Genomic DNA, 15,641 nt, shown 5'->3' with positions numbered 1-15,641 from the left:
GCGGGGGCATTATTTAACCCATACGGCATGACGAGGTACTCATAATGGCCAGATGTGGTACTAAATACAGTGTTCCACTCGTCCCCCTCTCGGATACGCACCAAATTGTACGTGCTCCTGAGATCCAGTTTTGTGAAAAAGCGCACCCCGTGAAATGACTCCACCGCCCTGGTGATGAGAGGTAGCGGGTAACTGAACCCCACCGTGATGGAATTTAGACCTCTATAGTCAATGCACGGACGCAACCCCCCCTCCTTTTTCTTCACAAAAAAGAAGCTCGAGGAGATGGGTGATTTGGATGGCCGAATGTATCCCTGCCTCAAGGACTCAGTGACGTATGTTTCCATAGCCACTGTCTCCTCCTGAGACAGGGGATACACGTGACTCCAGGGAAGTGTAGCGTTCACCTGGAGGTTTTATCGCACAGTCTCCTCGTCGATGAGGTGGTAATTGAGTCGCCTTCGTTTTACTGAAGGCGATAGCCAAATCGGCATACTCTGTGGGAATGTGCACGGTAGAGACTTGGTCTGGACTTTCCACCGTCGTCGCACCGATGGAAACCCCTATACATCTGCCCGAGCACTCCTTCGACCACCCCTTAAGAGCCCTCTGTCTCCACGAAATCTTAGGGTTGTGAGTGGCTAGCCAGGGGATCCCTAGCACCACCGGAAATGCCAGGGAATCAATGAGAAAGAGACGGATACTCTCCTCATGACCCCCCCTGCATTACCATGACCAGTGGCACAGTGACCTCCCTGACCAGCCCTGACCCTAGTGGTCGACTGTCTAAGGCGTGCACGGGGAAGGGTTGGTATAACTGAACCAGGGGAATCCCTAACTTACTGGCGACCCCACGGTCCATAAAACTCCCCGCCGCGCCTGAATCGACTAGCGCCTTAAGCCGGGAGTGAGGGGAAAATTCAGGGAAGGAAACTAACACATACATATGACTGACAGGGGGCTCTGGGTGAGACTGGTGCTGACTCACCTGAGATGTCGAAGGAGTGCTCTGCCTGCGGTCTGGACTCCCGGGCGAGCTCCTCCAGCACCGGTCAGCAGTGTGCCCTCTGCGACCACAGTGGGTGCAGGAGAGGGCTCCCCCTACCGGCTTCCTGGATGCAGCACTCCTAACTCCATAGGCGTGGGAGCAGGAGGGCTAGGAGGTGGAACGAGCAGGGCCCGGTTCGGACGCCCGCGGGCGGCCAGCAGGTTGTCCAGTCGGATGGACAGATCTATCAGCTGGTCCAGGGTGCTAGTGGTGTCCCGACAAGCTAACTCCCGGTGAACGTCCTCCCTCAAACTACAACGGTAGTGATCTATCAGTGCCCTCTCATTCCACCCCGCTCCAGCCGCCAGGGTCCGGAACTCTAAGGCAAAGTCTTGCGCGCTCCTCGTCTCCTGTGTCAGGTGACACAATCGCTCACCCGCCGCTCTCCCCTCCGGGGGATGATCGAACACTGCACGGAAGCGGCGGGTGAACTCCGGGTAGTGGTCCCTGGCTGAGTCCGGACTGTCCCAAATGGCGTTGGCCCATGCCAGGGCTCTACCCGTGAGACACGAGACGAGGACGCTGACACTCTCCTCTCCCGAGGGAGGAGGACGGACGGTCGCCAGGTAGGAAACCCTTACACCCAGCGGCCGTCCCATCGTACTCCCTCGGGGGGGGGCGAGTTTAACCCCACTGGAACTGGGTGCTGTCGGCGCTGGTGGTGGCACTGGCTGTTGAGCAGCCGCGTTAAATGGGTTGGGAGCTCTCCAGGCGCCCCAATACTTGGTCCATGGCGTTGCCCAGACGATGAAGGATGGTGGAGTGTTGGGCAACCCTCTCCTCCATGGACGGGGTCGGCGCTGCGGCTCCTGCTGACTCCATCGGTGGTGCGTGATTCTGTCAGTGTGCTCAAGGAAGCAGGAGGGTCGAAGTCAGGCACAGGAGACACAAGTCCGTGAACACACGTCATTTTAATAAATAATCCACATGTTGCCAAGAAAACAGGTAAGGCAGGGCAAAGCAACACAAATGCCCAAATAACAGCCCGCACGCAGCGAAGGGACGCAGCGCAAAACACGCTGCCACAAAACCCATAGGCAGAGGGAAAAACACTTGTACCTCAGAACAAACACCTGAACAAAAATAATCACGCACAAAGAACAACCTACACAGAACGACTAAATAACCCTCCCCCACTAATGAACTAATACTAAACAGGTGCCAACTAAACAAGACCTGACCAACAGAAAATAAAAGAGGATCGGTGGCATCTAGTAGGCCGGTCGACGACGACCGCCGAGCGCCGCCCGGGCGAGGAGGGGCGCCACCTTCCGTCGATGTTGTGACAAGGTCAGAGGGAATAGTAATTCTGATTGCCAGAGGGATGATAGGTTTGTTGATGGCATTACAGAGACAATACATACTGTAGATAGTGGCAAAGTGAGAGCCTAACATTTTTGCACATAAAAGCTTTGGTAGAGTTACACTGTTATAAAGTGTTTTTTCGATGTACACAATGCAAAGAAATACAAACAGCTCCCTTTAAACTCAATTTTCATTCACAAGGTTCTTGAATGAATAGTGTTCTTAATTGGGCCCCGTAGCCCATGGATTCTTTTGCCCTATTTACACATGGCTATGATCTGTAGTGGATGAAGTTAAGCTAAATGGGGTCGCAACACTGGTTGGAGTGGTTTAAGAGAGGGGGAGAACAAATGTCTTTGGAAGAAGCTGCTTCTCTTGTTATGGAGGAGGGATCTTTTATTTATTCCCAAATCACACAATAATGCTTTAAGTCCGACCATTAATACCCAGATTTAGCCTTCCCTATTAAAGTGTTATCATCACTGAGCAAGAGTCCTTCACAGAGGCCTGCAGTGGTGGGTGTGTGGGTGGGTGTGTGTCTGTGTGTTCGCTAACTATGGTCCCCATATAAAAAAATTATCTTGATTATGTTTTCTACAGTATGTTTATTTGTTTGCAAGAATACAGTAGCTGTTCAACTGAATTTATGATCGGAAGCACCCACGCACTTACTTAGAGAAAGAGAAAGTAGGAAACCAACTCTGTGGCGTAGAGCCTCTTGTAAAATGCCTGAGAGTTGGAATTTCGGTTTGTTGTTGGGGAGGGGACGCTTTTGAAGTTTACAGGCTTGTAAGCAGGCATTATGTAAACAAATTGTTAAATATCTGCGCAAGAGCGTAAGAATTCCTAACGAGGCCTTTGGGAAGCGTTGGGTGCAGACAGCTCCACAATAGCGCAGTGTTAGTGTGGATTTAGGTCATTACTTTGTGTTGTGCCCCTGTCCCGCTCAGTGCTGCAGGGCTGCGCTCCCAGCTCCAAGCTCCAAGCTCCCTCTCATAGTTATTATTCAGTTGTGAGCCTTTGAGGACGACCTTCCTAAAATGTTTTCTATCAAACCACCAAACCACCCATAAGCTGACTGCTGGAGCTGGACAAACCCTCTATACACAATCTGTTTATCTGGGTCTGAGTTAAGCTCTGTGTAGCAGATATCTGGGAGAGTTTGTGATCTGGCAAGATGGCGCCAACAGAGATGGTCGCCTCGCTTCAAGTCCTTTGGAAACTATACAGTAATTCTTTTTTTTATGTATATTTCTTACATTGTTAGCCCAGAAAATCTTAAGTGTTAATACATACAGCCGGGAATAACTATTGGATATAAGAGCAACGTCAACTTACCAACATTACGACCAGGAATACGACTTTCCCGAAGCGGATCTTTTGTTCGGACCTCCACCCTGGACATTGGATCGAATCCCAGAGGCTGACCCAAAACAACATTGTTGCAGCAGGAGAGGCAGGCGGAGTGGCCTCCTGGTCAGACTAAGAAGGCGAACACAGCACCCACCGCTTCCGAGCATATTAGTTGCCAATGTCCAGTCTCTAGACAACAAGGTGGATGAAATTAGGGCACGAGTTGCCTTCCAGAGAGATATCAGAGATTGTAACATTCTCTGTTTCACAGAAACATGGCTCACTCGGGATATGTTGTCAGAGTCGGTACAGCCACCGGGTTTCTTCAAGTGTGGCGCCGACAGAAACAAACATCTCCCTGGTAAGAAGAAGGGCGGGGGTGTATGACTCATGATTAACGACTCATGGTGTAACAATAACAACATACAGGACCTCAAGTCCTTTTGTTCACCTGACTTAGAATTCCTTACAATGAAATGCCGACCGCATTATTTCCCTAGAGAATTATCTTCAATTATAGTCACAGCCGTGTATATCCCCCCCAAGCAGATACCTCGACGGCCCTGAAAGAACTTCACTGGACTCTATGTAAGCTAGAAACCATATATCCTGAGGCTGCATTTATTGTAGCTGGGGATTTTAACAAAGATAATTTCCGGGAAGCCTCAGACAATGACTCAGTGAGTGAGTTTATTAGGAAGGGCATTGGAGATGTTGTACCCACTGTGACTATTAAAATCTACCCCAACCAGAAACCATGGATAGACGGCTGCATTCGTGCAAAACTGAAAGCGCAAACCACCGCATTCAACCATGGGAAGAGGTCAGGGAATATGGCTGAATATAAACAGTGTAGTTATTCCCTCCGCATGGCAGTCAAACAAGTGATATGTCGTATAGGGACGAAATGGAGTTGCAATTCAACGGCCCAGACACAAGACGTATGTAGCAGGGTCTACAGGCAATTATGGACTACAAAAAGAAAACCATCCACGTCACAGACACCGACGTCTTGCTTCCAGACAAGCTAAAAACCTTCTTTGCCCGCTTTGAGGATAATGCAGTGCCACCGACGCGGCCCACTACCAAGGACTGCGGGCCCCCCTGCTCCTTCTCCATGGCCGACGTGAGTAAGACATTTAAATATGTTAACCCTCGCAAGTCTGCTGGCCGAGACGGCATCCCTAGCCGTGTCCTCAGAGCATGAGCAGACCAGCTGGCTGGTGTGTTTATGGACATATTCAATCACTCCCTATCTCAGTCTGCTGTCCCCACATGCTTCAAGATGGCCACCATTGTTCCTGTACCAAAGAATGCAAAGATAACTGAACTCGCCCCGTTGCACTCACTTCTGTCATCATGAAGTGCTTTGAGAGACTAGTCAAGGATCATATCACCTCCACCTTACTTCCCACTCTAGACCCACTTCAGTTTGCATACCGCCCCAACAGGTCCACAGACGATGCAATCGCCATCACATTGCACACTGCCCTATGTGATAACGCTGTTCATTGACTACAGCTCAGCATTCAACACCATAGTACCCTCCAAGCTCATCATTAAACTTAAGGCCCTGGGTCTCAACCCCACCCTGTGCAATTGGGTCCTGGACTTTCTGACTGGCCGCCCCCAGGTGGTGAAGGTAGGAAACAACATCTCCACTTCGCTGATCTTCAACACTAGGGCCCCACAAGGGTGGTGCTCAGCCCCCTCCTGTAAACCCTGTTCACCGTTGACTGCGTGGCCATGCACGCCTCCAACTCAATCATCAAGTTTGCAGATGACACAACAGTAGTGGGCCTGATTACCAACAACGACGAGACAGCCTACAGGGAGGAGGTGAGGGCACTCGGAGTGTGGTGTCATGAAAACAACCTCTCACTCAACGTCAACTAAACAAAGGAGATGATCGTGGACTTCAGGAAACAGCAGAGGAGCACCCCCCCTATCCACATCGACGGGACAGTAGTGGAGAAGGTGGACAGTGTTAAGTTCCTCGGCGTACACATCGCAGACAAACTGAAATGGTCCACCCACACAGACAGCGTGGTGAAGAAGGCGCAACAGCGCCTCTTCAACCTCAGGAGACTGAAGAAATTTGGGTTGTCACCTAAAACCCTCACAAACTTTTACAGATGCACAATCGAGAGCATCCTGTCAGGCTGTATCACCGCCTGGTATGGCAACTGCACCGCCCTCAACCGCAAGGCTCTCCAGAGGGTAGTGCGGTCTGCACAACGCATCACTGGGGGCAAACTACCTGCTCTCCAGGACACCAACAGCACACGATGTCACAGGAAGGCTAAAAAGATCATCAAGGACAACAACCACCCGAGCCACTGCCTGTTCATCCCGCTATCATCCAGAAGGCGAGGTCACTGCAGGTGCATCAAAGCTGGGACCGAGAGACTGAAAAACAGCTTCTATCTCAAGGCCTTCAAACTGTTAAACAGCCATCACAAACATGGAGAGGCTGCTGCCAACATACAGACCCGAATCACTGGCGACTTTAATTAATGAATTTAATAAATGTATCACTAGTCACTTTAAATAATGCCACTTGAATAATGTTTACATATCCTACACTACTCATCTCATACTGTATTTCATACTAGAGGTCGACCGATTATGATTTTTCAATGCCGATACCGATTATTGGAGGACCAAAGAAAAACGATTAATCGGCCCAAAAATTTTTGCCAACTTTTTTTATTTTAACTTTTTAATTTTTTTATTTATAATAATGATAATTACAACAATACTGAATGAACACTTATTTTAACCTGTCTGGGCCAGTGGGACGCTTGCGTCCCACCCTAATCAACAGCCAGTGGAATCGCATCGCGCTAAATGCAAAACCTCATAAATGCTATAACTTCAATTTCTCAAACATATGACTATTTTACACCGTTTTATAGATACACCTCTCCTGAATCGAACCACGTTGTCCGATTTCAAAAAGGCTTTACAGCAAAAGCAAAACATTAGATTATGTCAGCAGAGTACCCAGCCAGAAATAATCACACAGCCATTTTCAAAGCAACTAGCATGCATCACAAATACCCAAAACACAGCTAAATGCAGCACTAACCTTTGACAACCTTCATCAGATGACACTCCTAGGACATCATGTTACACAACACATGCATTTTTTGTTCGATAAAGTTCATATTTATATATAAAAACAGCATTTTACATCGGCGCATGACGTTCAGAAAATCTTTTCCCTCAAATGCTTCCGGTGAATTAGCGCTACAATTTACAAAATTACTATTCGAAAACACTGTTAAAATGTAATATTGTCATTCAAAGACTTATAGATTAACATGTCTTGAATGCCATCGCTTTGCCAGATTTAAAAATAACTTTACTGGGAAATCACACTTTGCAATAAACGACGTGGTATGCCCAGAAAAAAGTCTAGGCTATAAATGTTGGAGCCATCTTGGAACGATCAACCATCAAAAATACTATTGTAAATAATCCCTTACCTTTGATTATCTTTATCAGAAGGCACTTCTAGGAATCCCAGGTCCATAACAAATGTAGTTTTGTTCAAAAAAGTTAATAATTTATGTCCCAATAGTGTTAGCGTGCTCCGAAGACTAGTGAAAATGTACCGTGTGCGTCTGACTTGTCGTCAGGAATGAGCAAAAAAAATATATTTCAGTTCGTTCAAACATGTCAAACGTTGTATAACATAAATCTTTAGGGGCTTTTTCAACCAGGGCTTCAATAATATTCCATTGGGACGGTTGCATTGTTTTTCAAAACGTTTCGAAAAGGGAGAGTAGCCATGGGCGCCGACGTCACAATGGTAATGGCCCATCCCCTGTGACCAATATCAACAGCCTCTCTTTGGGTCAGTTACTACCATAGAAGACTCAAACCACTTTGTAAAGACTGGGGACATCTAGTGGAAGCCATAGGAAGTGCTAAATGATTCACAAGCCCCTGTGTGTTTCAATGGCAAATGTTTGAAGTGATATCCACACATCAGATTTCAGTTTCCTGTCAGGATTTGTCTCAGGGTTTTGACTGCCATATGAGTTCTGTTATACTCACAGACACCATTCAAACAGTTTTAGAAACGTTTCTATCCAAATCAAACAATTATATGCATATTCTAGTTACTGGGCAGGAGTAGTAACCAGATTAAATCGGGTACGTTTTTTATCCGGCCGTGCAAATACTGCCCCCTATCCCTAACAGGTTAACTTAACCTGTTGAGGACAGACGTTCCGCTAGCGGAACCCCGTTCTGCCTGCGGAACCCCTAGCCAACAACCAATGGCATCGCACGGCGCGAAATACAAAACCAACTAAAATACCAGAATTCAATTTTCTCAAACAATCAACTATTTTACACCATTTTAAAGATAAGACTCTCGTTAATCTAACCACATTGTCTGATTTCAAAAAGTCTTTACAGCGAAAGCAAAACATTAGATTATGTCAGGAGAGTACTCTGCCAAAAATAATCACACAGCCATTTTCAAAGCAAGCATATACGTCACAAAAACCAAAACCACAGCTAAATGCAGCACTAACCTTTGATGATCTTCATCAGATGACACTCCTAGGACATTATGTTATACAATACATGCATGTTTTGTTCAATCAAGTTCATATTTATATCAAAAACCAGCTTTTTACATTAGCATGTGATGTTCAGAACTAGCATACCCACCGAAAACTTCCGGTGAATTTACTAAATTACTCATGATAAACGTTGACAAAATACATAACAATTATTTTAAGAATTATAGATACAGAACTCCTTTATGCAATCGCGGTGTCAGATTTTAAAATAGATTTTCGGCGAAAGCACATTTTGCAATATTCTGAGTACATAGCTCGGCCATCACGGCTAGCTATTTTGACACACACCAAGTTTGGGACAACCTAAACTCAGAATTACTATTAGAAAAATTGGATTACGTTTGCTGTTCTTCGTCAGAATGCACTCCCAGGACTTCTACTTCAACAACAAATGTTGTTTTGGTTCCAAATAATCCATAGTTATATCCAAATAGCTCCGTTTTGTTCGTGCGTTCAGGTCACTATCCGAAGGGTGACGCGCGAGCGCATTTTGTGACAAAAAAATTAAAAATATTCCATTACCGTACTTAGAAGCATGTGAAACGCTGTTTAAAATAAATGTTTTTGCTATTTTTCTCGTAAAATAGCGATAATATTCCAACCGGGCAACGTTGTATTCATTCAAAGGCTGGAAGAAAAAATGCATTAGTCTCGTGACCGCGCATCTCCAGTGTCACTGTCCCCAGGTTGACCACTTACAAATTCTCCTGCTGTTCTTCGCCCTGGCGGCTTTAGAGAGCCAATGGAAGCCTTAGAAAATGTCACGTTACAGCACAGATGCTGTATTTTCGATAGAGATGCAACAGAACGACAACAAATTGTCAGACAGGGCCTTTCTGTATGGAATCTTCTCAGGTTTTGGCCTGCCATATGAGTTCTGTTATACTCACAGACACCATTCAAACAGTTTTAGAAATCTTTTCCAAAAAACGTAAAGTAAAAGGTTGCCAACCAACAATGCATACAAAGTAGCAACGCATACAAACCTAGCTAACTAGCTGCCGAATAGGCATCAACTCACCACGTAGCTTATTCTTAATGTTTGTCTATAGGCAACCAGAGTGAGGACAGACATTTTTCGGAATAAACGTGATGAGTAAAAAACGCAATGAAATAGACCACTCACTACCCGGTATCTTATTCTGCCGCTATACAACTTTGTATGCGTTGTTTTTTGGCAACCTTGTTATTTACGAAGTTTTTGGAATAGATTCCTGTTGGAACGTTCCACAAATTATACCCACCCGGTTTGAAGTCATAAACAGCTTGAAACACAGCGAAGAGCTGCTGGCCAAATGCACGAAAGTGCTGTCTGAATGAATGCTTACGAGTTATGTTATGTCAATGTTATGTCATAATTACGTAAAATTCAGGCAAATTAGTTCACAACGAGCCAGGCGGCCCAAACTGTTGCATATACCCTGACTCTGCGTGCAATGAACGCTAGAGATGTGACACAATTTCATGTTTTCAGGCATTATTAACTAAATATGCAGGTTTAAAAATATATACTTGTTTATTGATTTTAAAGAAAGGCATTGATGTTTATGGTTAGGTACATTGGTGCAACGACAGTGCTTTTTTCGCAAATGTGCGAAATAGGCTATGATTCAATGATAAATTAACAGGCACCACATCGATTATATGCAACGCAGGACACATTAGATAAACTAGTAATATCATCAACCATGTGTAGTTAACTAGTGATTATGTTAAGATTGATAGTTTTTTATAAGATAAGTTTAATGCTAGCTAGCAACTTACCTTGGCTTCTTGCTGCCCTCATGTAACAGGTAGTCAGCCTGCCATGCAGGCTCCTCGTGCGTTAGATTGGATTAGTAACCGGAAGGTTGCAAAAACGAATCCCCGAATCCCCCCTGAACAAGGCAGTTAACCCCCGTTCCTAGGCCGTCATTGAAAATAAGAATGTGTTCTTAATCTGACTTGCCTAGTTAAATAAAGGTGTAAAACAAAAAAAAAATGGCCCCCCAAAAAAAGAAAATTAATCGGCAAATCGGCGGCCAAAATTACCGATTACCGATTGTTATGAAACCATGAAATCGGCCCTAATTAATCGGCCATTCCGATTAATCGGTCGACCTCTATTTCATACCATCTATTGTATCTTCCCTATGCCGCACGGCCATCGCTCATCCATATATTTATATGTACATATTCTTATTCCATCCCTTTACATTTGTGTGTATAAGGTAGTTGTTGTGAATTTGTTAGGTTACTTGATAGATATCACTGCACTGTCGGAACTAGAAGTTCAAGCATTTCGCTACACTCGCATTATCACCTGCTGAACATGGGTATGTGACAAATAAAATATGATTTGATTTAATCTAGCTTCCACTTTGTTGCTTAAGTCCTCAGCAGTGAGTTTGCTTTGCTCAGGCAGTAGGGAGAAGAAGGCGAAATTAAGGAAGGAAAGGGGGATTGGGGGGCTAGAGCTGGGAGAGTAGGGGGTGAGAGGAGGGGAAGAGATACTTTATTTCCCATTGTATGTGTTGGTTGGCCTGTTCACCAGTGATGTACTGTAACAGTCCTCTGCATACTATTCATGTCTCAGTCTCTCACACATAGACTTGCACATGAACACACACTCAGACAGACAGACACGGCACTTTATTTCATTATTGACTGGTCATTATTGCCATCATCAAGTCTTTACGTAATCATAATCATCAACATCATCATCATGTCGTTATCATCATCATAATATGTTTCAATGCTTCCTTCTCCTCAGTTTTCTCTTTCCTAGAAATTAAAGACAAGCAAGCTGCTTGCATGGAGACATCAGACAAGCGGATATTGGATTAAGCTCAGAGGGTTTCTATTTAGAACCTGACTGGAGAGTTGATACACTACTTTGTGGTTGTGTCCCTTAGAAGGAGCACTGCTGTTTTAGGGAGAGAGAGCTGTGTTCTATTTCTGCCTGTGGTGGTGGAGATGACCGAGGCAGTGGCAGTAGCAGCAGCAGCACTGAGTTGCCCATGCTAATACAGGGTTACTCAACATCACTGGACTGGACTCACACAGAGTGCTCACTTTATCAGTCACTCTGATGTAGAGTGGTTTATTACTGGGCATAGCCAAGGGAGCTAAGCAAGGGAAGAGGAAAGAATAATTAATCTAGCTACATGTAACTACATCTATCTCGATGTATAAGGATGTTTTCCTGAGCGGGAAAGGGAGGAGAAGTAGCCCGGGTCACCAGTAGGTTTCAGGATGAAGAAGACGTCTTTATCTGGTTTAATCTGGTTATCTGACCAGATAGCAACCAAAATGCGCTCTTAGTCATGAAAAAGACGCCTTTACCTGGTTGTAATAGAGACACATTGGTTGTAATTTGGTTATTTGACATCTTGTCATCCAGAAAATAACAACATTGTGGCAAACTGTGTCTCAGAGCAAGTTTTAACTCAAATCCCAAACGCCACTCAGGTTCTTCTTTCTGCTCCAGCCAATGAAATAATGATCAGTGTTCAAAGCTTTTAGCTAACAGACCTGCGAAACATCCAGGAGTTTGGCCTCTCTCTCAGCTCTCGACTCCCCCTCCATTTTACTTTCCTAATATTAAGCATATTGCTTCGCTTTACAACAGGAGTATATCCTACCTGGCTGGCATGAAAATGAACCACAGGAAAAGCGTCCTCCATTCGCTATTTAAGTGTATAGATGACAGGTATTTTTTTCCACTGCCCCTGTTCCGAGACAGGTGCATGTTACTGGTCCATTCTAAATCCAAATTAATGTAAAGGCAAAATTAAATCAAGAATATTCTGATGGGTGACAATATTAGCCTATCACTTGTGAATGATATTGTCACGTCCTGACCAGTAAAGGGGTTATTTGTTATTATAGTTTGGTCAGGACGTGGCAGGGGGTATTTGTTTTATATGGTTTTGAGTGTGTGTTTATGTAGAGGAGCGTTTTATTTATGTTACCGGGGTTTTTGGTTTAGTTCTATGTTGTACCGTTCTATGTCTGTTTCTAGGGTGTTTATTTCTATGTTTAGTATTTGGGATTGGGGCCTTCAATTGGAGGCAGCTGGTTATCGTTGCCTCTGATTGAAGGTCCTATAATTAGGAGTTTGTTTGTTTTGGGGATTGTGGGAGATTGTTCTTTGTATTGCTATGTGAGCCTACAAGACTGTTTGTCGTCCGTTCATCGTTTCCCTGTTTTGTTTCGTGTTTAATAAAAATGAGCATTCACATACCCGCTGCGCCTTGGTCCATCCATTACGACGACCGTGACAGATATATTATCACTTGTGAATGATGCCCAGCTTGTGTGCAGTAAGGCAAGAAACAGTGCAGGCCTTTTTTTGCGACTTTTTCAAATCATAGTCACACACCGCATGTAGCCTAGCCCATAGGTTTGTATCACAACTAAATAACAAATAACTTCTTAAAATGAAGCACATTAATCCGCATTAAAACTGGTGTAGAGCCTAACTGGCATACATAGGTGAGTTTCAAGTTTGGGGAAGATAATTTTCACCATAAAAATGCACCTTTATAAAAAATTTTTAAAAAACTATTGTTCACAAAAAAATAAGTAATGCACCTTTGTAATAAAGCATCACATGCATAATCGCATTTGCGCTCACTTTTGAGAATGGTGTTTTCCAGCTAATTGATAGCATTTTGGAACATTTGCGCTTATAGCCTACTGCTGTTTGCGCATTGCTGCGCTTATAATTTGAAGAAATAGCGTAATAGTTTATCAACATTTAAGCTAAACGTTCTCATCTGTTGCATCAGCCTCATTGGTTTAAAAAAAAAAAATTGATGTTAGTGGTTGTATTCATTTGGGATCTATCGAATCCCACAACCTTCCCAGACTATGTTTGGAATATTTATTTCTCGCACAGAAGGACAAGTTGACCAATGGAATAGGTCAACTTTTGTACTATGGGGGATAGTATATTGACATAGGCTAGTGCTTTTGTTGTTTGTTAGGCCTACTCATCTTATTGGCTGACAAAGTAAATGTGGACAGTTCTTCTAGCATATGCGCCTCGGAATTTGATAAGAAGGACGTGCACAGTTGCGTCCCCGATGTGTCTGTCTTCACTTGTAGCCTACTTCGGAGCTGAGATGCCTGTGAGAAGGACCCGATCCTGTGACGGGTATCAGCTAACAAGAATTGAGATATCTGAGAGCGCCATGTGAGTGAGAGGTGATTCAGGGCATGCAGGCGGGAGAAGGGAATTCTAATTATTATATTAAGCCCAGGGGCACAATGGCCATTGGCCGCAAAAGGCATGGATTTTTTTAGGGGGCGTTATGGCCACACAAGGGGGATGTTGCCGGGAAATTCAGGGGATTATCAAGTGCTTGTCAAAATTGTGAACGAGAGACTGAGGAAGTGTGCGCAGCTTGCACAAGAAACAAAGCAGAGCTCATGCCTTTTCAAGCGACTTTTTTCAAATCATCATTAGAGTCATATCATGCAGCCATACAATGTATTAAAAATACAAACGTTGGGCTATATGTTTTGATCACAACTAAAGTTGCATAAATAACTCTAAATGAAGCATATAGGAGGACCTGTTTCTTTGTTAACCGCTCAACACAGAAGTCACATGTGCGCACACCCTCAGAAATCGTTGAGAAAATATCCTTTCTATTTTATTCAGCTGTGTTCAATTCTATTCTTCATACTATCAACTGGGCCACGGAATTCTAAGCAAATCTTGTCTGCTAAATGAACTAGTGTAGCCCACACCCATATGGCATAGCCAGATCAGGGCCGAGCATAAGGACAACTCAAGAGTATGCTATTCTGTTGTTCTGAAATAGACTACATTTTCTTCATATCATGTTTCTTTAGACCCGTCTAAAAAATGTATTGTGATTGTGTATGCTATATTAAATGTATTTATTAGACTTTTTAAAATGTAGAGGTTCCAAAGGTCTGCATCAGTGGCTTGTAGGCTATGCGTGGAAGCCAGGAGATGCTAAATGTGTTTATGTTAATTAACAGTCAATGTTCTTGAGACAGTTGAGGCAGTTATTTACTTGACAATCACCGGCTGACAATTTCATGACCTCCACAGCCCTAAGCCAAACCAAGCCAAACTGTACTAACTTGGCCGGGGTACACATCCATCCACATCCATCCACCATAGTGTCTGGAACCGTGCTGAAGGGGACAATATAAAAAGATGTCCAAGCCAGCACAGTTGGGTTCAGATCAGCACGATAGTGTGAAAAGGGTATTTCAAATATTAGTGTCATCATGTCTATGGGATTCAGATCGATGCTACTGAATGAATTCCAGGAAACATAACAGCAAGAGCTAAGTAAAAAAAAAAAAATCCCATTTGAGAGTATTGGTGGAAAAAGCCACAGGGAACTATAGATTATGTCGCTGAATAAATATTTCTTGCATATCCTCTGTTCAGAAGCACTGTCAAGGATTATTCTCCGGCACTCAACAACTAATCATTTTTTTACTGTGGAAGATTTGAGTGCCTTCTCTTGCCTGTCATTTATAATTTGAATGTCAACTGTCACACACCCATGGCATAGTGTTGATCCTAAGTCGAATTTGACAAGTCATGTTTTTTGGGGAAAGCGCGGCTGCTATTATTCAGCAACACTGAACGCTGCTTAACAAAAGTGTGGAGCAAAGCAGTCAATGCTCTGAGGTGCCACATGGAAATGTAGATTTTATGGCAAATATTATGCATAACTAATAAAAAATACAGTTGGCTTGACGCTGAGAAATATTTCCATGGAGATAGTGGTTCTTGCTTAGCAGTTTGTTGGGTTTATTTTCACATGTATCACAAGGTGCGTTCTCTCAATTGATGTATTTAAAAAATAGCATAAATCCAATCATTTATATAATTTGTCTGTTGTAATTGTCATGTATGCATCCTTTATATAACCATGGATGTCCGATTCAATTAGATATCCTCCTTACAAAGGAGATATGCTCCATTTAAGTATCAATCACCAATGGCATGTCACGACCACAGCTATAAGTCATCATAACATCACTATTCTAAGTTTCACAGTTGTCTCTTGAACTGAGTAGTTCTTGTGCGGTTAGCAGAAAGACGCACGCACGCATGCACACAAATCTTTCTTCTTCTCTCCTCCAGTGAAGTCATCCTCTCCAACATCGACCACAACCTGTCTGGCAACTGGGAGTGCCAAGTGACCAGTTCCCGTGGCAACAGGTCCAGACAGATGGAGATCGTTGTGTTGGAGACGTCAGCGCCCTATTGCTCAGCAGACAGGGTCAGCAACAACAAGGGAGACTTCAGGTAAGTGCTTTGACCAGACCAGACACAAGGACCTCTTCGGGTCAAG

The 15,641-nt window shown here is 44.0% G+C and overlaps 1 protein-coding gene across 2 annotated transcripts in view; it reads left to right on the top strand.

The window, feature by feature from the left end:
• Positions 1-15,641, top strand: part of LOC106604940 (adhesion G protein-coupled receptor A3) — a 286,173-nt gene that overhangs the window by 93,943 nt on the left and 176,589 nt on the right. For both annotated transcript variants that reach the window (XM_014200102.2, XM_014200092.2), the window contains exon 8: positions 15,431-15,595. In XM_014200102.2, coding sequence (XP_014055577.2) covers positions 15,431-15,595 — 165 coding nt within the window. The remainder of the gene's footprint in view (positions 1-15,430; positions 15,596-15,641) is intronic.

Source organism: Salmo salar, chromosome ssa01 (assembly GCF_905237065.1).
Source record: "Salmo salar chromosome ssa01, Ssal_v3.1, whole genome shotgun sequence".
In the NCBI taxonomy this organism is placed as follows: Eukaryota; Metazoa; Chordata; class Actinopteri; order Salmoniformes; family Salmonidae; genus Salmo; species Salmo salar.
Note: the sequence above shows the minus strand (reverse complement) of the source record. Positions and strands in the feature narration are given on the sequence as shown.